This window comes from Daucus carota, chromosome 2, assembly GCF_001625215.2.
Source record: "Daucus carota subsp. sativus chromosome 2, DH1 v3.0, whole genome shotgun sequence".
NCBI lineage: Eukaryota > Viridiplantae > Streptophyta > Magnoliopsida > Apiales > Apiaceae > Daucus > Daucus carota.
Window position 1 is genome coordinate 56,521,911 of NC_030382.2, and position 25,605 is coordinate 56,547,515.

Consider the following 25,605-nt stretch of genomic DNA (forward strand, 5'->3'; position numbering starts at 1 on the left):
CTAAATGGATATTTTTGGCAAAAAAAAAAACTTTATATTAGGCCGCACAGCGCCAAGCACAGATAGACAGCGTCACAGCAGAGCGCCGTCTTGTTAACATCTTCGCAAACAAATTTACTAAAGCGCTCGTAAATTTAATACACCCTCTGTCTCTAAATACTTTTTCTGTTTCTATTTTTTATGTTTGCCAACACACATTTTTGATCGTAAATATCTTCAATTTTGTAACAGAATTAAATATAAAAATTTCACCATATTAAAGTACTCATGAATATGAATTTAACAATATCTATATTTCGTCTTATAAATTAAATGTAGAATAGTAATTTGTCTCATGTCATGAACAGCTATGATGCGTTGAGGTTCTAATCAAACTAAAATCAAAAGGAATAGATTATTTATATAAATATGTGCTTTGTTGCCGATCCGAATGAGTATATTTTTGACTAAAACCTGGGCACTATATAGTAACCAAGTAATTCGGTCTGTAATGTCATTTTCATTGGTCATGTTATGTCTCTTGTGTAATATAAAGTATAAATATAATAGGACATCAATTCGTTTCTGCCTTCAATTTTATGTCTTTAAGTCAATATATTTCCGGTCGAGACTTTTAGAATTCGGTTCAGAAAATAATTGTAGAAATATTTTATAGTCAAATTTGTTAACTTTTTGTCCTCTTTCATGCAGTTCTGTGATGAAATCAAAGCCAAATGCAGATTTCTTTTTTTAAACAGAAACTCAACTAACGATTCCTCATAATTATAATTTTCGACTTTTAAAATAAAAAATACATGACTCTGTACAACTTACAAGCCGCTCGTGTTAGAATTCTTGTTATAATACTCTTAAATATATGAATCTACCTCTTCCCAGTAATCTGTGTTTCTCTCGGAAACCTGGCCAGTTAACTCCTAACTTTACCAGTCATTGCAAGCTGAGTAATTTTACAGTATCTATGAATGAATGTACATTGTGCCCTTCTATTCATGTAGCTTGCAATGAATATTTTTCGTCTATAAAGGAAGGACTAAAAAAGCAATGCAGAGTAGGATTTGTACAAAGGAAACGTCGGTACAATAGCCACAACCTTGTATGCCAATGCATCCTTCTCGGACAGTAACAAGCTCTTCTATTCAATGTGCAGAAAGATATCTAACCAATACTCTTTCTTAACTAAACTACACAAAAATCATAAGCTAACAGTGTCATTCCACTTATTTAGAAATCTCATCAACCTCTGAGTTGAAGACAAAACTGGGAAAAGTCATAGTGATTTCCCTGCATTTTTACCAGATATATGAGCTTAGGGAGATGCTTACGATGTAAGAAAAAAGACACGCATACAACATGATTAAGATACCTTAGATAAGGAAGTGTCATTATGTCAAGTAATGAAGGATTCTTTGTTACATAACTGAGCCATTCTTCTCTGTCGATTATCCCATCCCGTTTCACATCAACTTCTAAAAATGTCTGCTCAAAATATTAGGAAAAATGAGTGTTAGGGAACAAGAATTACGAGGACATTCTGCAAAATTACTAGTACAATAAAAATTAGCCTATGGATTTCTTAGTTGTAGCGGTTTTGAATACTCGAGGAAAACTTACAGGCCAGCCGTCTCTCTACAGAATTCATACTTAGATCAATATTTTTAATCACATTAGTTCTTTTAGTCTTACAGCATATCGAACTTAAAATCAAGCTAGTCATTTGTATGGGCAGTACTCACATATATATATTTGCACAATCAACTGCATGAAAGCAAATGTCGTTCTTGATATTTATTGCTGTAGAGTTTATTCAGTTCAGATATCAATGTGGCACGTAACTAATTTAGAGCAAAGTATTCACCTGATCCAGTATTCTCTCAATGACCTCATCAGCCAAATTTGTTTCAGACTCTAATAAAATAGCAATTACCATTTGCTTAACCTGCAAATATTACAGACTATAAGATGACTGCAAGGAGGAAAAACTTGATACATAATGAAACATGAATGTATAAATAGTGATCACTGCATTTGTACAAGAAGGGGTTCGCTGCAAGGCTTTCACCAAAGATAGTCCTGTACTAAGCTAACAAAAAATATCAGGCGATAAGTGGTTATCGGAGATTACTTTGTAGTATGCTTTTACTAAAACCCCCGAAATGAGATAGGAAGAAACATTTCATGCTGAATCACCAAATTCACGAAAAGATGATGAAACTTGTTTAAAGGAAATAAAAAAATTGTGAAGCATCTCTATTTCTTTCCACCAATCAGCGGCCAGCAAGGCTCAGAATTAACATAGGCATACCTCGACTTCACACTGGCCACACTACTCATTTTCATATCAACCAATAAGGATAACTACATAATTGACCAAAAATTGACAATTTCATGAGCACCCTGCCATTTTAACCATTTAATTTAACATGCCAGGGTGAGCCCTTTTGTAGTTAGTGGAGAAATAAAGATAAAATCATGTGTATATATATCAAATTTTCCTGTTTCAGATAACAGGTTAAGTCCATTGTTGACAGTGGAGGCGGAAGGTGGACCCTATATAGTGGATATGTGTGTCCAGGGCCATAGGATTGATATTGTAGCCATTTAATGACTTTCACATGACAATAGGAATCCTAACATTTCACTAAGCCAGGTGCACCTTCGTTAAAGTTGGAATAAGGAGTTCATAGTAGAATTCCAAAAAATAAAAACATTTCAAAATTCAATACAATTATTTACCTCCTGCCGCTCAATATATCCTGTGCCATCCATATCATAGAGGCTAAATGTAACTGCATTTCGATACCAAATCAAGAACTGATTAAAATGTTTAAAAATCAAAATTTAGGTTTCATCTCAAATTGTACAACATAAAGTAGTCAAGTATAACATACGAACTTACAATTAATCTTGTCTTCCCTTGAGGCATTTGGATGGAAGACATTAAGTGATCTAACAAAGTCGCCAAAATCAATTACCCCCTTCCTTTTAACATCAAAAAGGTCAAAAATCTGAAAGTAACATAATCATCAGGTGAAATGCAGAATAAGTGGCAATGTCTCACATATCTGAAACAGAAACACAAGTCGATCACCAACACCATTTACAGATAAAAAAAAAACCCAATATCACATGAACACAACTCTATAAACCCCAACAGGATTCCAAAGGACATGCTTCTTCATACTGTACCTTTTAAAATTATAAAATCATTTAAAAACAAATTTTAACAAGTTTTAGGGCGCAAAATATGACCCAATACCCGAAATTATCACCACTCCGGATTGCAAGTACTGTTAGAAAAATGGTTCTCATCAGGATAAAAAAAACTTAGTATATTGCTAGAGATATGCATACGCATCCCCAGCTCGTTAATGTATTTACCAGATGACCATCGTTGTTTACGGAAAGGTCCACCATCAGCTTAGTCTCACTATATGCATGTGCAAATTCATGTCTTTAGGAAGAAAAACAAAATATGCCAAGTTGCCAACTAATTAAATTGCATTCAGCATTAAGTATAGATAGGAAAACTATAAACTGCATTAAGAGTGGGGATAGTGAAAGCATCATGATAAAAAAAAACCTGGTAACCAGAACAAACTCTTGGCTCACAGAACAGAGAATATATTCACCAAACATAGATTAGTTCATATATATACCACAGCAGCTTAATTACAAAGGCGATTTGGCAATATACTGAAACTAAAGTCAGAAGCTTAACAAAATAAACATCGGAAATAAAAAATTCAAAAATAACATACCCTATTAGCAAAAAGATTGTCTCTTTTCTTGTTCTCAAATATAGCCAACTGAAACTCCTCCTGCATATACAACATGAATATCAAATATGTTGTCATAGACTCATATTAGTTGACTTGAATCAAGTGTTCTAAAAAAATATATAATTCCTCCTGCATATTCAACATGAATATCCAATATGTTGGCATACGACTCGTGTCAAGTGTTATTAACAAAAGAAGTACCTTTTTACATGTTATCAGCAACAACTATGAGAAAATCAACAATTATTCGCTACAATTTTCTTATGAATGTAGGACCGATCAATTTAGAATTTCCAAATGACATAATTCAAAAACAAAAGTACCTTGTTTATTAGGCCGTCATCAATTACAGAACTACTGATGCTCTTATAGAGCTCAAATAATGCTTCAACTTCACTTACAGTGACTGCAAAACGAATTTAGAACATCAAGCATCTGGTCACTATATAAGTGAGTTGAACACAATAGACAAGCTTAAAACATAAAAGGGTAACTCAGTAAGTGGAGTTGTTGAATTCTCCATACTATCTTTCATATTAAGAAAAATAATGAACTTACAAGCTGTTTGGGAAGCAAGCACTACCGGGTTCTCGTACCCGTTGCGCCCATGAGAAGGCTTTTTAGGTACCGACATAAAACAGCCCATTTACTTGAGGGTAAAGAAGAAGCCCACCGCTAGTCTAGCGCCTGTGCTTCACTACAATACATCACCAAAACCATCTTAAATTCTTAACCTTGCAAATACAATCAAAATTTTGGGAAAAAAGAACATGCAAACGAATCAGTTCAATGGAACTCACTACAACAAAATAACTATAAACAAAAACTACTTAACAAAACAGTTGTGCTGAAGAAACAAAATACAAAACCAATCATTTTCAAAAAACTCTTACAAAAACAAAAAGGAGGACAAGATAGCTACCTATAATCAGTACTTCAATTGCAGTTTCAAGTCCAAAAATAACAAAAACTAGGCAAGACAGCTGAAAACAACAGCAGTTGGGTTTAATTTAGAAAGGACAGAGAGGTGCTTTCTCATGACATGAAACACAGTTACTGTATCTTCCATTAGCATTCAGACAAAACCCATTATCACCCCTCCCCCTCAATAGTCAATACATCAATCGAAACATAGAACTTTCCCCACCACAAAAAAAAAACACCAACAGGGAGGGACACACACAGAGAGAGGGAGGGAGGGAGGGAGGGAGGGGGGGGGGGGGGGGGGGGGGGGGGGGGAGAGACTCTGAAATAACAGAACAAATAAATTCAAGCAATATCGAAACAACAAAAAGCCAATTAGCAATGCAGAAACACATAAATTATATCAAGAAAACACCAACCCAAGAATGCAATCAACACAACAATCAAAACCCATAATTCCAATCACCGGTTTATATCATACCAACAAAAAAAATCATCAAATCAAACTCACCCGCAACCTCTTTCAAAGATCCCCTCTCAGAGATAAAACCAAGAAAATCCAAGAGTTCTTGAGGTTTTAGCCATGGCTACACATACAAACACCTATATATATGTTAGGACAGGACCAATGTAATATGGGTTCAGACCGAGGAGAGAGAATCAAGGTTTGCAATGCCCATGACAAAAAGCCCTAGTGTCAATTATATTGAATAATATCGAAAATGAGTATTATAATATATTCCTGAAGATTTGCAACTGGGCTATTTTTCCTGAGGGGGGTGATGAAATACATATATCAATCACCCTCAAAGGATATTCCCTGTTGCCCCCAAACGACTCTTCTCCTCTGCCAGATTTTTTGTAATTAGGGTTTATATTTGTCGTTGATTATGTGAGATCTTGATCTATGTTATTTTTAGTAAAGATTATGATTACGAATTTTCTTTTATAATTGTAAATCTACGGATCAGTATATTATCTGAAAGTAATATTTTGTACGTAAATTATAAATCATCAATCAATATACTTATATAAAGGAGAAGCGAGGGGCGTGTAGGTGGCGCCTCTCACATCGCTCCGTTCTATTTTTCAAATTTTCTGGAATTTTTGGATGAAAAATATCAAAAATTAGAATTACCTTTTTTAGTTTCTGATATATTAGAAGCAAGTTTCAGAATCTGATTTTGTTTCAAATTATTTATGGGATATAATAGCTTGAAAGTTTTAATCTGATTTTGTTTCAGATTATTTAATTATGGGAAAGACAGATTGTTTATAGAATATAATAGTTTGAAAGTTTTAATCTGATTTTGTTTCAGATTATTTAATTATGGGAAAGACAGATTATTTATGGAATATAGTAGCTTGAAAGTTATAATCTGATTTTGTTTCTGATTATTTAATTATGGGAAAGAGTAGGACACAAGTCTCTCTGCACCTATAAATACTCCTATAGATTGTAGGATTTTGGATCATCCAAACACAATCTCATCTCTCTCAATACCACAAACCTACCTCTCTCTGGTGATAGTTCTTTTACTCGATTTCTAACTCAGAGGTGCCGTTCTTCTACAACGATAAGTGAAGGCTGTTTTTACAGTATCAAAAAAATGAAGGTTGTTGCAAGCAAAGGTAGTTATAGACCGTTATATTGGAGTCGACAAATCCAAACACGGGAAAAGAATATAGGCTTGACATGATAGTGATGGTTGATACCAACAAATTAACTATTAGTGATGTATGTTTGTTGGTTATTCTTTTATAATATTTGTTTTGTTCATCAGACATGTTTGTTGTTAATTTTTATATGATTTACTTTGTATACAAGGAAAAAATTATTCATGTAATATATGTTTGCTCCGTTCAAGCAACTTTTAAGAGGGTAGTTATAAACCGCTATGTCACAGATTTAAGTTAGATGTTTTTGTGCACAATCAATCTAAAAAAATTGGGAAAGTGACAATGTAAGAACATGATTACTTTTAAAAAAAACAAACAAAATTAAGATTCGTCATACTTTAAATTGTTAATTACGTGTATAAATTTATTTTCATTTTTTCACCATGAATTATAGTCCAGTTTTGCAATTTTATATTTGGTATTACATCAAGATTTTTATAATATTTTATCCTATGAATATTAATTTTGAAACATTAATATATTCTTTTATAGACAGCCACAAATTAAATTATTTTATTCTATAAATATTAATATTAAATCATTAATATAATTTTTATAGGCTGCCGCAACGCGCGGCTTCTTAACTAGTATACTTATATAAAGGAGAAGCGAGGGGCGTGTAGGTGGCGCCTCTCATATAATTCCGTTCTATTTTTCTAATTTTATGAAATTTTTGTATGAAAAATATCAAAAAAAAATTGTCTGAGATTAATTGATATGGTATATATCTTGGCATAAATTAATTTGATTCTGTTTCAAATTATTTATGGAAATAATAAATTGCAAGTATTAATCTGATTCTGTTTCAGATTATTTATGGAATATAGTAGCTTGCAAGTTTTTTAATCTGATTCTATTTCAGATTATTTAATTATAGAAAGAAGTAGCAAACAAGTCTTTCTACACCTATAAATACCCCGTTAGGTTGTAGAATTTTGGATCATCTAAACACAACCTACACTCTCTCTCAATATCACAGTTAGGGGGTGTGCATTCGGTTTGGTTAACCGAAAATCGAACCGAATAACCGAAATAATTTCGGTTCGGTTAATCAAAATTTATATTTCGGTTTGGTTTTCGGTAGCCTCAATTTTCATTTTTCGGTTATTCGGTTTTTTAACGCGGTTAACCGAAAACCGAACAGTTAAACGAAGTTTTATTTACTTTATAAAAAATATATCAGGTGCAGGTGATATTATCATATGAGGACCGGCTAATGGCTTCTGCCTTAAAACTTTTTTATTAACTTGGATTGTGAACTTAAATATTTTTAACGACTGTCTTAAAGTGACTCATTGGAGACTTGCAGTTGTAATTTTTAAGTAACAAATTATCTTAATGCTTGATGTAATGATGTTTATTTCAAATTATTTTCATAGCTTTCACTTTTCATTGGTTTTCTGAAAATTTCAGTTAATAATTTCGGTTTTTGGTATTAACCGAAATTTAAATTTCGGTTCGATTACAAAACCGAAATTAATTCGGTTCGGTATTCGGTAGAGTTTTTCATAGAATTTCAGTTTTGGTTAATCAAAATAAATTTTGGTTAACCGAATGCACACCCCTGATCACAGTGATATATGTTTGTTGGTAATTTTTAATAATATTTGTTTTGGTCGTCAAACGTATTTGTTGTTTGTAAGCTTACTGTCTGTTTTATTGGGCGATCGATGTATATGACTAGATGTCATCAATCAGTTATGTTAAAAAACCGTATGCTTTTTATATGCAGGAATTGGTGTATATGTCTAACAAGCAGTGTTTGGAAAAGTTAATGACAATGTTAGTCAAGAACATGATTACTTTTATAAAAAAAACACAATAAGAAAAGTTAATGATAATGTTAATGATAATGTTAGTCAAGAACATGATTACTTTTCAAAAAATAATAATTAAAATTAAGATTCGTCGTGCTTTAAATCGTTAATTATATGTAGAAATTTATTATCATTTTTTCACTCATGAATTATAGTCCAATTTTGCAATTTTAAATATTAATATTGGTATTGCAGCGAGATGTTTATAATATAAAATTTATTTTATTTTATAAATATTAATTTTGAATCATTAATATAATTTTTATAAATCGCCGCAAATTGATTTTATTCTACAAATATTAATTTTGAATCATCAAGATAATTTTTATAGTCCGCCGCAACGCGCGGTTCTCAACTAGTTTTTAAACTAATACTCCCTCCGTCCCGGTAGATTATATACGTTTGGTTTGGACACGGAGACCAAAAAAAAGTGTAAAAAGTGAGTAAATTGAGATGAAAAATGGGTAAAGTGGTGGGACCCATATATATTTAATGATAGATTTGAGATAGTGGGGGAAAATAGTGGGTGTAATAGTGTTTATATTATTATAGAATGGAGATAGTGAAAGAATGTAGTGGGTGTAGTAGTGTTTTATATTATAAAAAGTTACTATATTTGGAATGTATAGAAATGATGGGACGTCCCAAAAAGGAAACTGTATAGAAATGAGTGGGACGGAGGGAGTATATGTGTTTGAATGTTTTAGTTTACGTAATAAAAGAATTTCTTTTTTTATTTTTGAAGGTTTTTTAATTATTTGTTTTATTATTTAATACACGTCACCCCTTGTCATTAAGTAGACAGCTGGACAACTGATGTGATGTTTGCATTACTCACATGACACATCTAACAAACAGTGTAATGTTTCTTAGATTATACTAACACTGTACTCTATTAAACAAGACTTAGAACGAGATAATGTATGACTCTTTGGATTATACTACTGTTTTAGGGTCTAATTAAGATTCATTAGACAGTACATTAGTGGTGATTAGAATAAAAAATTCAAAGAGATCCTCAACTCTTTCCCTGATGTTTAGCCCTGCGTGACTAGTCTAAGAAAATGTATTTTTAACTTAAGAATATATAAAATATTTAGGTCAAATATAACACTACCCCCGAAAGATAAGTCAAATGGTTCGTAAACTATTTTTCATTATCTTCCACAATATTATATGTAGTGATAAAATAGGACTTCGTGATAGCCCATAAGCTAACCTCTAATAAAAGAAACATATCAAAATTCGTTCTAAACTTGCATATTTACGATGGGATGTTATATAATATTTCAATTTGTCATACATTGATATGAATATGTTACTTCATATGTCACTCTCATTTTTTACCTTATTTTTTAGCACGTTTCTTCACACTCATTTAAAGTATCATTTCATAATATTTTTTTTTAATTTTTTTTCTCTGAATAAAAATTTGATGTTTAAACTTTTATTTAAAAGAAAAATCTTTAAAAAATTATGAAATTATACTTTAGAGAAGCCTCAAAATGCGTGCAAACAGTGAACGTAAACAACCACGGGGGATGAAGGGAGTATAATATGAGTTATATTTTAAAAATTCCGGATCAATTTTAAGAAAATTTCATCAATTTATTGATAACATTCCGATTTGATTAAAAATATTTAATTTGTTAAAAAAGTTCCATAAATTTCCTATAATACTTGAATAAAAAAATCAATCGATTAGTTCCGATTCTCGATTTGTAACCGACAAACAATATAACACATAGTTCAAGTCTCATTTATTTCTTTTTAAAGAATAATGTCAACCACGTCTAATCAAATAAAAATGAGGACTTTTTAGAACAAAACCATATCTTTCCTAAAATATACAAGGATAATGTTTCCATTACAATGATCGAGTGCAAACAGAGAGTTGAACAAACTACTCAGCAGAAATTCTACGTGGATCATTATATTGTTGCGGTTTCGAGTGGTGAGAAGTGCACCCATGTAATCGTTATCCATTTCATCACTCAATATATGCTACCATTATCACTTTGATTTGGACCTTGACAGACATATATGTGTTGATAGAGGAATTTGGTAATCAACAAAGATGAGGTTCACGGCCGGAATCAAGATCCGTGACGGTGGTTTTGGTCGCCGGAGAGTGGTGGTTGTTTGTTTTAGGGGGTGGCTGAGATTAGGGTTTTGAGTTGGTCTCACGTGCTCTCAACTCATGATCCCCTAATGTGCCTACGTACCCCTATATTTATAGGGGATCAAGCCATACGTAGTTCTATTGAACCAGGAGTCCTAGTTTGATCAGGACTAGGCCTCTTGGCAATAAGGTCGGAGATAGGCCGAAGGCCCATCTTGAAGAATCCTACTCCTGTTAGAATTAGTCTTGAGTATGACTATCTCAGACTCCTAATCCAAATAGATCACGGATTCAACGATATCTCCACTACGAGAGATAGCATCTACCACGACTCTTATGGAGAATTTATCTGGGGGAGCCATGACTAACCCCTCGAGGTGCAGGGACACGTCCTCACCTCTCGGTGAGGTCTTCATCTTCAAACAAGGTAGACAAGGAGCCAAATTACACGATCGTCTCAATCCCCCGATGAGGGCTAACTCACCAGAATACAGGATCCAGACATATGATCGGCCTTCGTGTTACCCCGGAGGGCCTTCAAGAGCCATGATCACCTCAAGCCCCCACACGAGGGTTAACTCGGCAGATAGCAGGATTGAGGATTGTAGATCATGCCCGGATGAGCCCGGGAACTATCAGATGAGCCTGATAACTACCAAATGAGCTTGGTAACTAGTCTTCATATCCCTCGGAAGGGTCGTCACGGAGACTCACTCATCGTCTTTCTTTCATCATGTATTTCATAACTATGCCTCTTCTGAGTCAAAGGACGCGCCCTGATAGGGAGGACGTGTCCTTCCCAATTCCCGTCTTCATCCCTGTTTACTGGACAAGAGACCGCACCTCCCGGGCCATGTCTGGGGAGGGCGCGTCCTTCCCTTATCTTGTCTTCAATCCTCCTTACTGGACAAGAGACCGCACCTCCCGGGCCATGTCTGGGGAGGGCGCGTCCTCCCCTCCACATGATATACAAAAATGGCTACAACACCTCGGAAGAGTCGTCGTATCCCCCGGAGGGGTCGTCATATCCCCCGGAGGGGTAGGTCTTCCTATCCCCGGAGGGACGGTCTTCGTCTCCCTCGGAAAGGTTGTCTCAGCGAATGTACACTCTCCCATAAGAAGAGCCTTCTTACAACACATCAGACAGGTCCTTCTTTAACATGAGGTCGCGCCCCCGGGGAGGCGAGGACACCCCGTTAAAGGCACGCCCTTGGTCTTCATCTCATTGTCAACTTCTTACAAGGGACGCGCCCCTCGGTCACCTCCGAAGAGGGCATGCCCTCCTCCACATATTACAGGACGTGGGTGGACGGAGGTCGGTCGCGTCTCTCCATCAACACTCTCAAGAAAGGCGTCCCTCCTTGTGACTCGGAGGACGTGTCCTTTTCAAGCAACACCAAGGGTCGGTCGCGTCCTCCCTTTATAAGCAGGAGGACGCCTCCTCTTCACGCAACACCAAGGGTCGATCGCATCCTCCCCTTATAAGCAGGAGGACGCGTCCTCTTCATGGGACACGTGTGACCTGGAGGACACATCCCTCCTTCCGACGCGGAGGACGCGTCCTCTTCATTAAGATACGCAACATCGGCAGATCAGTCGCGTCACGGAGGGCTGCGCCCTTCCGTTCAGACTAGTCTCTTCAAGGGTCGGTCGCGTCCTCACTTTATAAGCAGGAGGACGCATCCTTCCTTTATATAGGACTCTTAGCCCAATTCATGTCTTACTTAGTTAAACTAAGTACATACTTGGCCAACAAGGACCTAGCCAAATTTGGCTATAACAATATGTTTAATTAATAAATGAATCCTGCCCCAGATGGGAAATATTATTGTTATAATTAATAATGCTACTTGTATAATATTTTAGCTGTTGTTAAACATGATAGCATGATAAGTTTCTTGTCCCTCTGCAACTAACTCTTCACTGGACATGGTAAGCTGAGAAGATTTTGGCCATCACCAAATGAAAACACACACATACAAGCACATCTGGTATAAACATTTGTTTTGCTTAATGTTGATAGAACAGGGAAGATAAATTGAAATGAATCAACAATTTAAAAAAAAAAAAAAAAAAATAATCCCATTCCCTTCCCACCTTCAAAAGCCTAGTCTTACCCCTGTAGGAAAAATAGTAGCAGCGAAGGCAGCAGAAAACACAAAAACATCAGAAATGTAGCAGGAATAACACATGAAACATTATACGAAAAATCCCACAAATAAAAACTACTTAGACTTTAACTCTATTAGTACTGGTGACAAAGCAAGCACGAATCTGACAACATAGGTCAAGCACAGACCGAAAATACTTAATTCTGGCAGTAAGCAAATGTGATGCTTGAACAAACACAGGAATCTTTTAAAAGAGAGCATAAAATAGATTAGAATGATAGCAGATTTAATGCTCTTGAGCACCTCAGGAGTTGTTTCGATGCTCAGGTTTCCCCCCTGGGGCCTGTGCATCGCGACGTCCACCAGCAGTGATGGAAGGGCCACTAAGCTGCGATGTGAATGGCGGGTTAGGAGCATCAACCCTATTAAAGCCTTGAGGATTGCTGTTGCCAAGTACAGTATCTGCTGCAACATTTGGAGTCGGTCCCAAAATTGTTGGTTCAAGCTTTGGCTGCTTACCTCCATCTTGATCCCTCTGCAGAGAGCTTGAGCTAAGAGATAGAGCGGACTTTGCTGGCACTTGAACAGTAGACTCTATAGTTGGTTTTCCAGCACTTATTGCAGCCTCTGATTCGTTTTCTTCTCCTTTCCTCGGGCAAGGAGTAAGAATGTCCCCATGGTTCTTAAGAACATGATCTTCGAATTCATCTTTCTTAAGATAAGACATGAGACATTGTGGAGCAGAACATATCCAGATCCCTTCAAGCAACTTAATAGGGTGGATCTTCTCAATGCGTTCCTTACAACTGCCAAAAAAACACGAAATATTAATAACAGATCATATGACAAGTCAGTATCTTCACGAAAATGATTTAACAGAAGAGAGAAGTAGTTTGCTGTGAAAAGTTGGCATGGTACCTAGTTGTTTATCAATAGATAATTAGTCATTTCTATATAACCGGAAATAAAGTGTCTTGCAATATTCCTGCCTAAGGTCCAATACAACTGAGTAGACTTCAATGCTTTTACCCCAGTCGAACAACACTAAAGAAATAAGAAAACATGCAATTTGCAAGCACATCACAGGAAATGAATCCTTACATATAGCAAGTCGGATCAGTCTTTGCACAATCCAGACAGAAAGCATGCTGGCAAGGGCTCTGCAATATCACAATACTATAAGTGCAAAAATATATGGCACTTCCTTATGTCCAATAGTCATTTGATATATAATATGCGAACTCAGAGCAAAATGTCGAAGTAGTGAGATATATAATTGCTTTTCCTAGTTCATCTTTTTCACATTTTACAGTTTAATTTATCCCATAGAGATTCCAGCTTCCCTTCATAGATGAACGGAGAATGTATTTGATACTGACTAGCGAACATAGCGAAGTGGGATTTTGAATATTGACCAAGACATGTATCATCAGATCCCAAACATGATTGGTCCTTGTTTCTGGCTTATTCATGTAAAAGAACTCTCAAGTCTGAAATAATTTTGTGTCACTTTAATGTGAGCTGGGCCTCAAGGAGGTTTACCTTTAATAGGACGGACTTAAAATAGAAAAGGATTATAAATTATAGCTAATTAATATTTGCGCGGAAAGGAAACCTTCGGCAGCCCTAGATCTGGTTAATGGTTATGGTGGGTGGCACCTGTCGGAGAATGCAATTTTCTCTTACATTTAGTTAGATATGTTTCCTAAGGAACATAAGCCACAAAAATTGCTAGGGAATGAGGAAACAGTTTAATAATTAATGATTGGTGGTGAATGGTGATCGCAACATAGTCACTTAAAAAGTCATTCAGCTGCAAAAGGTTGCCTGACTTTATATTGGCAATAACACTGATCATATTGCATAGTAAAACCAAAAATTTGTTAGGCTTCCACATGCAATATATCAAAGTTATGAATGTTATAATTTACATTACCAAATGTACCATACCATCGTATTACTAGGTTTTTGTTTTATGATGAAACAGAAAAACAGTTACAGCCTATGTTGTGTTTGGTTGGGGAGAATGGAATGGAATGGAATGAAATGAGTAGAAAATACTTGAAACTAATAGAGTTAGGAAGAAAGTTTTGAAAAAATTTGAAGGAGTGCAAAATTGCTATGATGAGATTTGAGAAGAAATTGAGGATGGAACAGAATGGAGCATTCCATCTCAAATGGAAGGGGTGATATCTAACATATGATGTAGGGAATGGAATGGAGGAAGGAATGAAATTTCTTAAAAATCATCCACAAGATAGTTCATTTTTCATTCCATTCCTTCCGGAATCATTCACCCCAACCAAACACAACATATATGTATCAAATAGAACTTACCTAATGAGTAAAAAAGAGGGCACATGAATGTTGGAAGTTAAGATTTCAGAAGAATGCAAACATAAAGATGTATCAGTATATACTACAGGTAAAATACTCCTAGTTTATACATGAACACGTTTCAGGCTTATTAAAAAAGAGAACATAAAACCCAAACATCTGATTCCTACGAAAAGGGTTTTGATAAACATGACAATTAATCAGTTGAAGTAAGAAGTCATCTTTTCTCATACCAGACGTCCATATATTGCTATTGGGAAATCACAGCGGGTGCATATGTGGACCCGTTCACCCTTTTCCCGACACATTTTACGACCTACAATTTTGACAGCGCATTTCTTCGCTGGGCCTAGGCTTTTGGCCACCGTGAGATCAGCTATCTTAAGGTGATCTGGGCATGATATCGTGCTTGGCCCAATGGCTTTAGGTGCCTTCGCCCCTGTATTGTCTGTGGACGGACCACCCTTGCTGTTCAATTTGTTCGGAAACATTACGTCTTCTGCCTCACCCTAAATACCAAGATTGTTCAATGTTGATATATCTTTCAGCTTCCGCTAGCATTTAAAGAAACTTAAATAAATGAGTGCTCGCTATGAATGAAGAAATAAAAAATAAAAATATGTGAGAAACTTCACAAAAGTTGTGCACATTTGAGGTAATGAGGCTTTTTTATGATTCAGATGTGGTTGCTCTTACATCATGAGAAACTATGCTATCGATCAACAAAGCATGGAATTGAAAGTTAAAATGCAAAAACAAATCTCAGAAGATAAAGTAACTTAATTATCTGAGGTAACCTACAGACTACAGTCAAGCCAACCATCTCTGTTGGATAAAAGAAGCGACACATACATGGAGAAGGGAGCATGGCTGTCATTTTATGCACTTATTTGCTGAGGATTAATTCCACTCAGTGTAGAACACGCAAATAACTAAAAGGGAAGACAACAAACAAAACAATATAATTAATAAGTTAATAATTTTGTTGCTTAATTCCTTTAGCGAATATCCAGCGACCCTTATTTCCTGTTTTCATTTATTGTTCCATCCATCACCCTTTTTAAGGTGGTCACTCTGTGTAGAGCTTGCTATTGCAGCCAAGCTCCCAAAATCACATAAGTAACAGTTCTCGAGACTTTTCATAATTCATCTCATTCTTAATAAAAAAATTCCAAGGAACTAGCTCCCGAAAGTTCATTTACAAGAAGAACAACATACAAATCAAACAAGCATCACTAAAATGCAGCACATATCAAACACATCAACAATTAAACATGAAACAATAATAATATGAGCCACTCAAAAATCAATGATCACTCAATTAAATATTTTCCTTTAAACTGGCTCCCAAAAGTTGATTTACAATAAAAACAACATACAAATCAACAGGCATCAGTAAAATGCAACAGAGATCAACAATTAAACATGAAACAACAAATAAAATGAGCCACTTGAATACAATTTAGTGCTCACTCTGAATAATTTTTTTTCTTGGAATTGGCTCCCGAAAGTTGCAACACACATCAACAATTAAACATGGGACAATAGATAAAATTCGATAATCGCTCGAATTAGTGAAACATATGTAATTTTTTTTTCATGTATAGATGAGCAGATTAAATAACACAGACAAGTGCATAAATTTAAGATGGAACATAGAAAGGGAATTACCTCAGAGTACAACAGCAGCAGAATGAACAGTAGAACAGATAGTTGATGTTGTTATTGCATGTTTCTACAGAAATCTAGGCACTGGGCCCATGGGTCTATGACAGTTTCTAAAAAGAAGTATATTGGGCCCAAAGAAATTACAAACCATAATGTTGTGGCCCGGGGTGCACAGGCAATTACACCCAAATCCCAATGTTCCATAAAAGCAATAAGGTATCGTGATTAATTGATAAATATTTTAGAAAATGGGGTTAAAGAATAGTGGAAGAAATTATTTTGCAGCGATCAAGTAATTTGTAGAAATTAATAAAATTTACTAATCAAAATATTAATCAAAATAATTTAATTTAATAAATATTCTCCCTCCGTCCTTTTGATTTCTATACACTTTCCTTTTCGGGATGTCCCATTCAATTCTATACATTTCAAAACTTTTCTAAAATAGTAAACTTTTATAATATAAAAATCCCACTCACCCACTAACAGAAATAATATATTATTTAATAATTATTTATATATTAACTTTTTAAAAATTTTAACTTTAACTTTAGATATACTTTAAACTGAATGGATGTTTGATCAATTTTCAACCCTTGACTTTTTTAATTTCTGCTTAACTAAAATGAATTATGTGTACCAATTACTTAGATGATCACCCACTTTGAAATATAAATTATATCCAATCTCATATTTCACTTCAAATTTAATTTGATTATTTCTAAACTAAAAAATTGAAGATTTTTCTAAATTAAATTGAATGCATTTTACATATATAATTATATATGATTTATTATTCAAATAATTAAAATCATTAAGTACTAATTTATAATGTCATTAATTTACAATATTTTTTGGGGCAATTGTCTTATTAAAAATTTTAATAAAATATAATATTATCATATGAACAATATTATTGAATTAATACTTTTAGAATGTTTTGTTTAATCTTATTGTCCACAATCCTTCATAGCATTTTTAGGGGAATCACTAAAATTTGTTAGAATATTATTATGATATAAATGATGATATATAATTGTGTTAAGAGTTATATCAAATATATTCACCTGCAACATATTGAGTTTGGTACATACCCCCTCACTTCCGGCTTTACGTTTGCATGCGTATTCAGAAAAAATTTAAAAATTATTATGAAATTATATTTTATAAAAATTTCAAAATATTGTCAAAAAATAATCCGAAGAAAAAAAGGATATAATTTTAATTATGAATCTTCTCAGTTAAAAATGTTTCTAATATTTAATAAATTTGGAAGTAGTATTCAAATATCGAATGATCAAAATAATATCATTTAAATTTAAAATCAACACTTGCACAATAAAATATGAATCAATTTTATATTTTACAATATAATAAATTAAAATATACATAATAAAGAGGAATAATATTATTTTATTTAACTCTTTATCGGTGACCGACCCATTTCTGTTGGCTTTGCATCCTAAGCCCCACAAGGGCACAAGGGAGTAGGGACCTCTTTCTAAATAACGAGAATGATAAAATAAGATTCAATGTGAAAAGGACCCAGTGTATTTCACCACCCTTAACATACAATCTTTAAAATAAACAAACGATAAGAAAATGACATGATAGTACATTTATTATTCCAATATAGATTCGTGGCAGGTGGCATGCGTAAAATAATGCACATATATTTCGTTATAAATTATGTTTTTTTAATTATTGTTAATGATTTCAAAATATATGTTACCCTCCCTATTTCTGTACATGACATTTTAACTGGTGAAATATATTTTTAAGTGTTTTGAAGGATATATTAATAATATTTTTAAAATTTTAAATAAAAATGTATAATTAATTAAAAAAATAAATTAAATACCATACTCTTTGATAACCCAACTGTGAGCTGTCTTACACAACATTTGGAGTATCCGTTTAGCTTGCATAACATCAAAGGCACCTACAGTATTTATAAATCCTGGCGTGCCTTGTAATTCAAATGAACCAATCACATTCACTCTGATATATACATTGCACACTTGTTTTGAAATATCGAAAGTTCATTTTCAAACTCACTTCAGTTAACATTTGTTTGGTGAAGTGGTCTTGTCTTGAAACAGTCTCATATCTTTCTTTATTTCTCTCTATTTTCTACACCATTATATCATCATATCATTCTTCGCTTTGTGGGTCTGTGTGTAAGAAGTTGCAATGGAGGAAAAATATGAGACATTAAAAGAACTTGGTTCTGGGAATTTCGGAGTTGCAAGATTGGTCAGAGACAAAAAGACAAAGGAGCTTTTTGCTGTTAAGTATATTGAAAGAGGAAAAAAGGTGAGAACTTTGCAAATTAAATTTAAAAGGTTCTTGTTTTTACATGTGTTAGCTACTTTCTGTATCTTTTATCTGATTGGTTGTGTTTGATTTTGTATTGGGTATGTTCTTTTTCTCTTTTTTTAATCTAAGATGAGTTTCTTGATTTTGTTTTAGTTAAGAGGAGAAGCTTGTCACTTGTGTTGTTTCAATGTTGTTATTGTTCCATGTCTAGTTTTGCTCCTGGAGTATTTCATAATTGTGTTAGTCCATAATCTATAGTGTAAAATTGGTTGGCTTTTGGAGTCAATTACAAGTTAAAGTTTGAACCTTTCTGCAATCTATGGTCTAGTGGACTTGATGTATCTAATGGTTTCATTAGAAAGATGCAGGGATGATCAAAAAAATGTATTGGTGTCCTCCGGGTGAATGGTAGTGATAATATACAAATTTTCTAGGGGTGTAACAGAGAGGCTTCATTGGATTAAGCCCCCTACCACAACCATAGGATTAGAGGGGTCCCTATTAGATCATGTCTTGTCGACAATTTGAAATTGCCCTTCAATCAATAGCACAAATTTTGGGACAATATCTATCCTCTTTGTCCAAGTTTTATTTCTAAGAGTATTCAGTACCACTATTGACTAGATCAAATATCTTTGGCGTGCATATATCAAGCGGTAGGATGTGGTTTATATGAAAAGGAAGAAGAAATATATGCAGACTGCGGAACAGTGGTTTTTATCAGCTAATGGTTAACTAACATAATATAAGTTTCTAGTATCTGTTTGTGGAAGTAATAAGTAGTGTTAAAATAATATGCCTGCATCCAGGAATCTGTTGGTGTCGTCATCAACAATTTGATGCATGTCTGATGTCTGTAGGCCTCACAAGTGTTTATGAAGCTTCAGTACTTACAAACTTTGAGATAATGTTAGCAATAGTTTTATCTGGATTGTGTTTTTAAATTCCATTATTTCTTCAGCCGCATTCTTTAATAACATTCCATATTTGGTTTGGTTTACTTGTTTCAGATTGATGAGAATGTTCAGAGGGAAATTATCAATCACAGATCATTGACACATCCAAACATTGTGAGGTTCAAGGAAGTAAGTATCTAAATACTTAAATTTGATTATTAGTTGATAATTTTGTAATCTAGAGATCATTTTTATAAGAAAGTTCTGTGTTACAAGATTCCTCCTTCGCCACACACCTACACTCACTGAAAGCACATATCTGTCGGAGTTGAGTGGAGCCGGATTTTTGCTCAAAATATATGCAATGTGCTTACCCCGGCACAGATTTATGTCCAAGCAACTTTCTTTTCCTAGTTATATAAAAGAACCTGATTAAAAATTTTATACATCGAGTCATAAAGCTTAATAAAGTATACATGTGCTTGTAGGTCATGTTGACTCCATCACAATTAGCTATAGTGATGGAATATGCAGCTGGAGGTGAGCTCTTTGCTAGGATATGCAGTGCTGGTAGATTTAGTGAAGATGAGGTAGTTGATGAGTTGATGTTTTTGTTGCGTCGGCTATGGTTGAAATTTTGTACTAACATATTTAATATGATCTATTCTACAACAGGCACGTTTTTTCTTTCAGCAGCTTATATCTGGAGTCAGCTTCTGCCACTCCATGGTATGTACACTCTAAGGCACTTGCGTAAAATACATGTTGTGGCTTCTCACAGTTTCTATTTGCTTAATTGCAGGAAATTTGTCACAGAGACTTAAAACTTGAAAACACTCTCTTAGATGGAAGTCCAACTCCACGCCTTAAGATATGCGATTTTGGTTATTCAAAGGTAAGAATTGTTTGGATGGTATATTGTTCCCAGAATATGTATTGTGCCAATCACTCGTGACCTTGGTAAATTTATAGATTTTCGTATGCTTTGCTTCTAACTTCACTGTAAGTAGTGCAGTCAGCTTTGTTGCACTCTCAACCCAAATCAACTGTGGGAACTCCAGCTTATATTGCTCCTGAGGTTCTTTCACGGAAGGAATATGATGGAAAGGTACCAGCTGACAGTAACTTTTTCTTTCCGCCAAGCTAGTTGACAGTCTTTCGTTGAATCATTTTGTTTTTTCTATTCATCGTTAAGAGACAATGTGTTATAATTAACTACTCAGTGGTTGGGTAAACTTTTACAAAGCACCATTGGCTTGGAAAAAATTAATATATATTTATTCATCAAAAGAAGACAATGTGTTATAAATTATAATTAACTAGTCAGTGCTTGCGTCAACTTTTACAAAGCACCATTGGCTTGGTCATTTCTAATTCTGGCCAAGAAAATCTTCTGCCTGTACTAGTTGTATCTGTTACACTAGTTTACTGTCAATATTAATTTCTTGTTCTGGAGTTCTGGTTATCTTCAAAGTGAACATGGTCATCGAATAATCCTCTTCTTCATTTCTTAGCTTAATATATCTCTACTTTTAGATTGCTGATGTGTGGTCCTGTGGTGTGACACTGTACGTGATGCTAGTGGGAGCCTACCCTTTTGAGGATCCTGAAGATCCTAGAAATTTCCGCAAAACCATTGGGGTAGGTTTTCATACAATTACCCTTTGCAGTTAGAAATATTAATCTCCTTTTTTAATCAATACTTTATGTCATTATACTGAATTTAATGATTTTTACTGTTAACAGAGAATAATGAGTGTGCAGTACACCATACCCGATTATGTGCGAGTATCTGCTGATTGCAGACATCTTCTCTCCCAGATCTTTGTTGCAAACCCCTCTAAGGTATTTCGTTATGATCTATGATGCATTTAGTTGTTTATCATTTATATCCTTTTGTAGTTCTATAAACAGAAAATATTAGTCCTGTAAAATTAAATTTGTCTTCCCATTTTCGCTGTCAATTAGTTCATGCAATACAAGTGATAAAGTGTATTAAAGTTTCACTGAAGACTGGAGTAACCTAAAAACTGAAATAAATTTAGCACAAAATTATAATCGAAGTTACCTTATAGAAAGTGTACTGCGAACAAAACCTTATTCTGTTCATGGTTAGGCTATAAAACATGTTAGCTACTTATAATGTAGAATGTCTGAATATTGCTTGCTAAATGCATTCCAATGCTTGTAACAGAGAATCACCATTCCTGAGATCAAGAAGCACCCTTGGTTTCTAAAAAACATGCAGAGAGAACTGGTGGAAGGAGAGAAAACAAACTATGGAGAAGCTGATCGTAATAAACAACTTCAAAGTGTTGAAGAAATAATGCAGATCATACAAGAGGCCAAGATCCCAGGGGAAGATGGGACCAAGGCAGAAGGGCAACTTGGTATTGGTAATTCACTTGATGCTGATGAAGATCTTGATTTGGAATCGGAAATTGATTACAGTGGTGATTATTCATCTCAAGTTTAAGCATGAACTCGAGCACCAAAAAAGTTCTACATGTTCTTTTTCTACAACATTTGTTTTGATTTATGAAAAAATCTGGATGCACCGAAGGAGCAATGCCCCAGCTATGCACACTCTCTCCTCTCCGGCTGAGGCAGATGTGCAGGGTCCAAATCCCTGGTTGGAACTTGGAAGGCGGGGGAGGTTTGAATCCCGGGTTAGAGTCTGTTCGAGTCAATATAGTGAAAATAACATGATGATCATAGTTTGAACCAAGTTCTGGAATCTTATTATCTGAATTCTGAAATACATGTGTGTTGGCGATGATTTGTCTCGGAAAGTATTGTAAGAGATTATGCTTCCTTTGAAAATGGCTGTTCTGCTGGATTTTAAAACTCAAAGTATTCCTTATTTGCCACTACATTTTTTAAGGAGGCTGGTGAATCGTATATGATATAGAGTGTTTTAGAAACTGATTTGCATCTTAGATTGTTTAAGTGATTAAGATTTATAATAGGCTAACTCATTTATGAGATGAAACTGTTGAACTGCAAAAAGAAAGAACTACAGATAAGTAACTAATCCACTGATCCCATAGGCCATAGACATGTCCGACATAGATTTGAAAACAAGTTTCCCGTGTACTGTGTAGTCTGTATCGCAACCTGCACTGCACCACGTGGGTAATTCGACTTCCTCTTAACTCACCTACAGCACTGCAGATGCACGATTTGAATAAATAGATAACACAAATCGACAATGCAAGATTCCGAGTAACTAAATTATTGAATGCTGTAATGAACATTTTCATAGAAAATAAAATTTGAGGTACAGCTCTGGGACCTTATGGGCACTACTAGAGTGATCATAAGTCAAAACGTCAACGTCATTAATTATTTTCTAGTTCATTCACCAAATTCGTTAGGTACTGGAGTACTATATACTCCCTCCGTCTCATCCATTTGTTGACACTTTCTTCTTTACCCACTTTTTTTCCTCTTTTCCACTATTTTATACATATTTTTTAACCTCCGTGCCCAATCCATTCGATGATAAAAAATAGGTGGGACGGAGGGAGTATGCAATATGCTAGTGGCCATGGTACGTTTTATCATTTCTGCAGACGATGTTAACATTGTGTTTGTACATATTTGATATAACTCTTAACACAATTATATATCCCCATTTATATCATAATAATATTCTAACAATATTTGATCAAAATTATCCAAATCTGATTCTGGATTTTGATCTTCATTTGTTAATCTTAAATGGGTCTCGGTGGATGGGTCGCTGTGGTTGTTTTATTGACGGGTCTTGTTTCTTGTTCTTCGGTATACATGTTTATGTTTTGGTATCATATTTTGTTATTTGTATATTTAATATAATTACAATAATTCTAATTAAAGTTGTCTAATATCGTATGTATGTGGATATAATTATTTGTAAGATAATTTCATTCAATCAGGCCAGTTGTGTATATAATTTTGATATGCCCTAGCTTACGAATTTATTCCAGCAATTTTATTCATCTAAATTTATTTTGGGTTAATATTATTATTGATTATGATTCACAAATTTTATACTTTTATAACTCATATATCTGTTATTTTAAAAAATCTCGATTTATTAAAAATCCCTAAGCAATCCCCAATAATTTTATCAAAATTTTCACCAATTTATCGATTACACTTCGATTTATTCAAAAAGATTCTATATAAACTATAAATCGATTCATCAATCGATTAGTTCTCATAAACGATTTTTATAAAGTTCATAAACATAATATTACACTAACATAAAGTTGATAATTTTCTTACAAATAAGTTTACTATATTTTTTTAAAAGAAATTATCCTGACAGCCTACAATATGTCTTAATGTCTTATCAGATCTTTCACTAAAAAATGACAAAGCACATAACTGAACGTGCAGGTCACCTAACATCGAATTCGCACGTAAAGGTCCCCTAGCTTGTTGCACCACTGCTGTCTGCTAGTGCGCTGCAAAGTCCCAAACTAGCTACTTCTCTTACTTGACTTGGGCTAACACCACTTGTCACTTGATGATGTACAATGTCCATCATCTCATCATGCCAACTTGGGTGCAAAACTGTGTACTAGCTGGATTTTCGATTAGGTCGACTTAAGTATGAACATAAGATTAGGTGATTATCAGGAATCATGACTAGTCGGTATCAGCTGGAAAAATTTGCATAATGTTTGTTAAACAATGTTCGAGAATGAAAAATCATCTCCCAATTAGTCCTTGTTTACAACAGTACTGCTCTCAGTGGAAGACTCGGAGCTTGTATTATTATCCTGTACAGAGTGATACAAGTCAAATTTGAACAACGATTGCTTTTTTACATTCCCAAAATTCAATGTAGGATCCTAGTGCAGTACACGAGCAATCATTCTTGGCCATAAGTTGATGTCCCAGTACTATATATATTCGGGGCCATAACTAAGTTTACATATTTGTAATATGGACTGCAATTCAGCATTTAGGTTTTGGGGTTTGGTGGTGCTGATGAGCTTAGTGCTTTCGGGGGGATTGGAAGTGAAAAGAGTGAGTGCAAAAATGAGTGCAGCGCAGTGCAAGGAGGAGAGAAGGATCGGGATTAATGCGTGCAAGCCTGTTATTTACGGCAAGAATCCTTCGGCTGATTGTTGCCTTCGAGTCAGGGTGAGCCATGTGGAGTGTGTTTGCCCTGTTGTCACACCAAAGTTAGCTGCACTGGTTGATCTCAATCGCGCTATACGCCTCATTCAGGGCTGTGGAAGGAGAGTTCCTCGCCACTTCAAGTGCGGAAGTAAGTATTTCGGTAAATTACGGAGAGTTAGAATTCGAGATCTCTCTTGAATATGACTCTGATATCAATGTTGGAAATATGTTTGTCTAAAATTTTAAGATATTAAAGTACCCGATTTTATGCTATATTTCAACCGCACATTTTTTTTATTGCATCCACAAAAATATGAAAATAAACTGCACATCGGCAATTGGTAATATAATACGAAAGCATATTAGTGTTGAGTCCAAAGCCAGAAATCCTTCAACTTAGAGGTCGCTAACACTGAATTTGTATTTTTCTTTGCAGGTCTCACCACTCCATGAAGTATGAATTCGCGTTTCCCTTGGCTATAAAGTTCCTAGCGTCTCTCCTCTACACTAGTGCATTGGAGTGTTCTGTATTTCACTATGATAAATGAATTGGAAATCACCTTACCTAAATTATTAAAACATGCAATATTGCAGGGATACAGGTTATTACTAAACTAACCGAATTTGGGTGTAGTTTGATACATCTTTTTTTTTTACCCCTTTAATTCTCGTTTCGTTGCAAGTTTTAATTCTCATTGACCGTAAATAGAGAGATACAATATTTTTATAGATGGTTAAGGTCGGATTCCCATCAATAATATATTAAATCTGAATTTTTAAATAATTAAGAAGTACAAGAAAAATGAAAACTAAAAGATACAAAATAGATAAACT

The 25,605-nt window shown here is 34.5% G+C and overlaps 4 protein-coding genes across 5 annotated transcripts; 2 read left to right on the forward strand and 2 right to left on the reverse strand.

Annotated features, from left to right (window-relative positions):
* Positions 1-823: 823 nt before the first annotated feature.
* On the reverse strand, positions 824-5,593 carry LOC108206370 (calcineurin B-like protein 1). Of its 2 annotated transcripts, none has more exons than XM_017376645.2 (9): positions 5,215-5,593; positions 4,338-4,476; positions 4,103-4,185; positions 3,759-3,818; positions 2,897-3,005; positions 2,734-2,786; positions 1,856-1,936; positions 1,364-1,476; positions 824-1,281 (listed from the first exon to the last, which is right to left on the reverse strand). In XM_017376645.2, exons 2-9 carry the CDS (start codon positions 4,423-4,425, stop codon positions 1,218-1,220), a joined length of 651 nt encoding a protein of 216 aa, XP_017232134.1. In that variant the 5' UTR covers positions 4,426-4,476; positions 5,215-5,593; the 3' UTR covers positions 824-1,217. The 2 variants fall into 2 exon arrangements, with proteins under 2 accessions (XP_017232134.1, XP_063944455.1); XM_064088385.1 differs by lacking the exon at positions 5,215-5,593 and adding an exon at positions 4,702-4,723 and having other exon boundaries at positions 958-1,281.
* Positions 5,594-12,609: 7,016 nt separating this feature from the next.
* Positions 12,610-15,320, reverse strand: LOC108208516 (E3 ubiquitin-protein ligase HAKAI homolog). Its single transcript, XM_017379050.2, has 3 exons — positions 15,004-15,320; positions 13,535-13,593; positions 12,610-13,239 (listed from the first exon to the last, which is right to left on the reverse strand). Exons 1-3 carry the CDS (start codon positions 15,259-15,261, stop codon positions 12,738-12,740), a joined length of 819 nt encoding a protein of 272 aa, XP_017234539.1. The 5' UTR covers positions 15,262-15,320; the 3' UTR covers positions 12,610-12,737.
* Positions 15,321-18,427: 3,107 nt separating this feature from the next.
* LOC108205808 (serine/threonine-protein kinase SAPK3) lies at positions 18,428-22,506 on the forward strand. Its single transcript, XM_017375889.2, has 9 exons — positions 18,428-18,754; positions 19,768-19,842; positions 20,142-20,243; positions 20,329-20,382; positions 20,456-20,548; positions 20,669-20,761; positions 21,190-21,294; positions 21,400-21,498; positions 21,848-22,506. Exons 1-9 carry the CDS (start codon positions 18,632-18,634, stop codon positions 22,127-22,129), a joined length of 1,026 nt encoding a protein of 341 aa, XP_017231378.1. The 5' UTR covers positions 18,428-18,631; the 3' UTR covers positions 22,130-22,506.
* Positions 22,507-24,591: 2,085 nt separating this feature from the next.
* Positions 24,592-25,224, forward strand: LOC108208108 (uncharacterized). Its single transcript, XM_017378593.2, has 2 exons — positions 24,592-24,919; positions 25,208-25,224. Exons 1-2 carry the CDS (start codon positions 24,592-24,594, stop codon positions 25,222-25,224), a joined length of 345 nt encoding a protein of 114 aa, XP_017234082.1.
* The last annotated feature ends 381 nt before the right edge of the window (positions 25,225-25,605 follow it).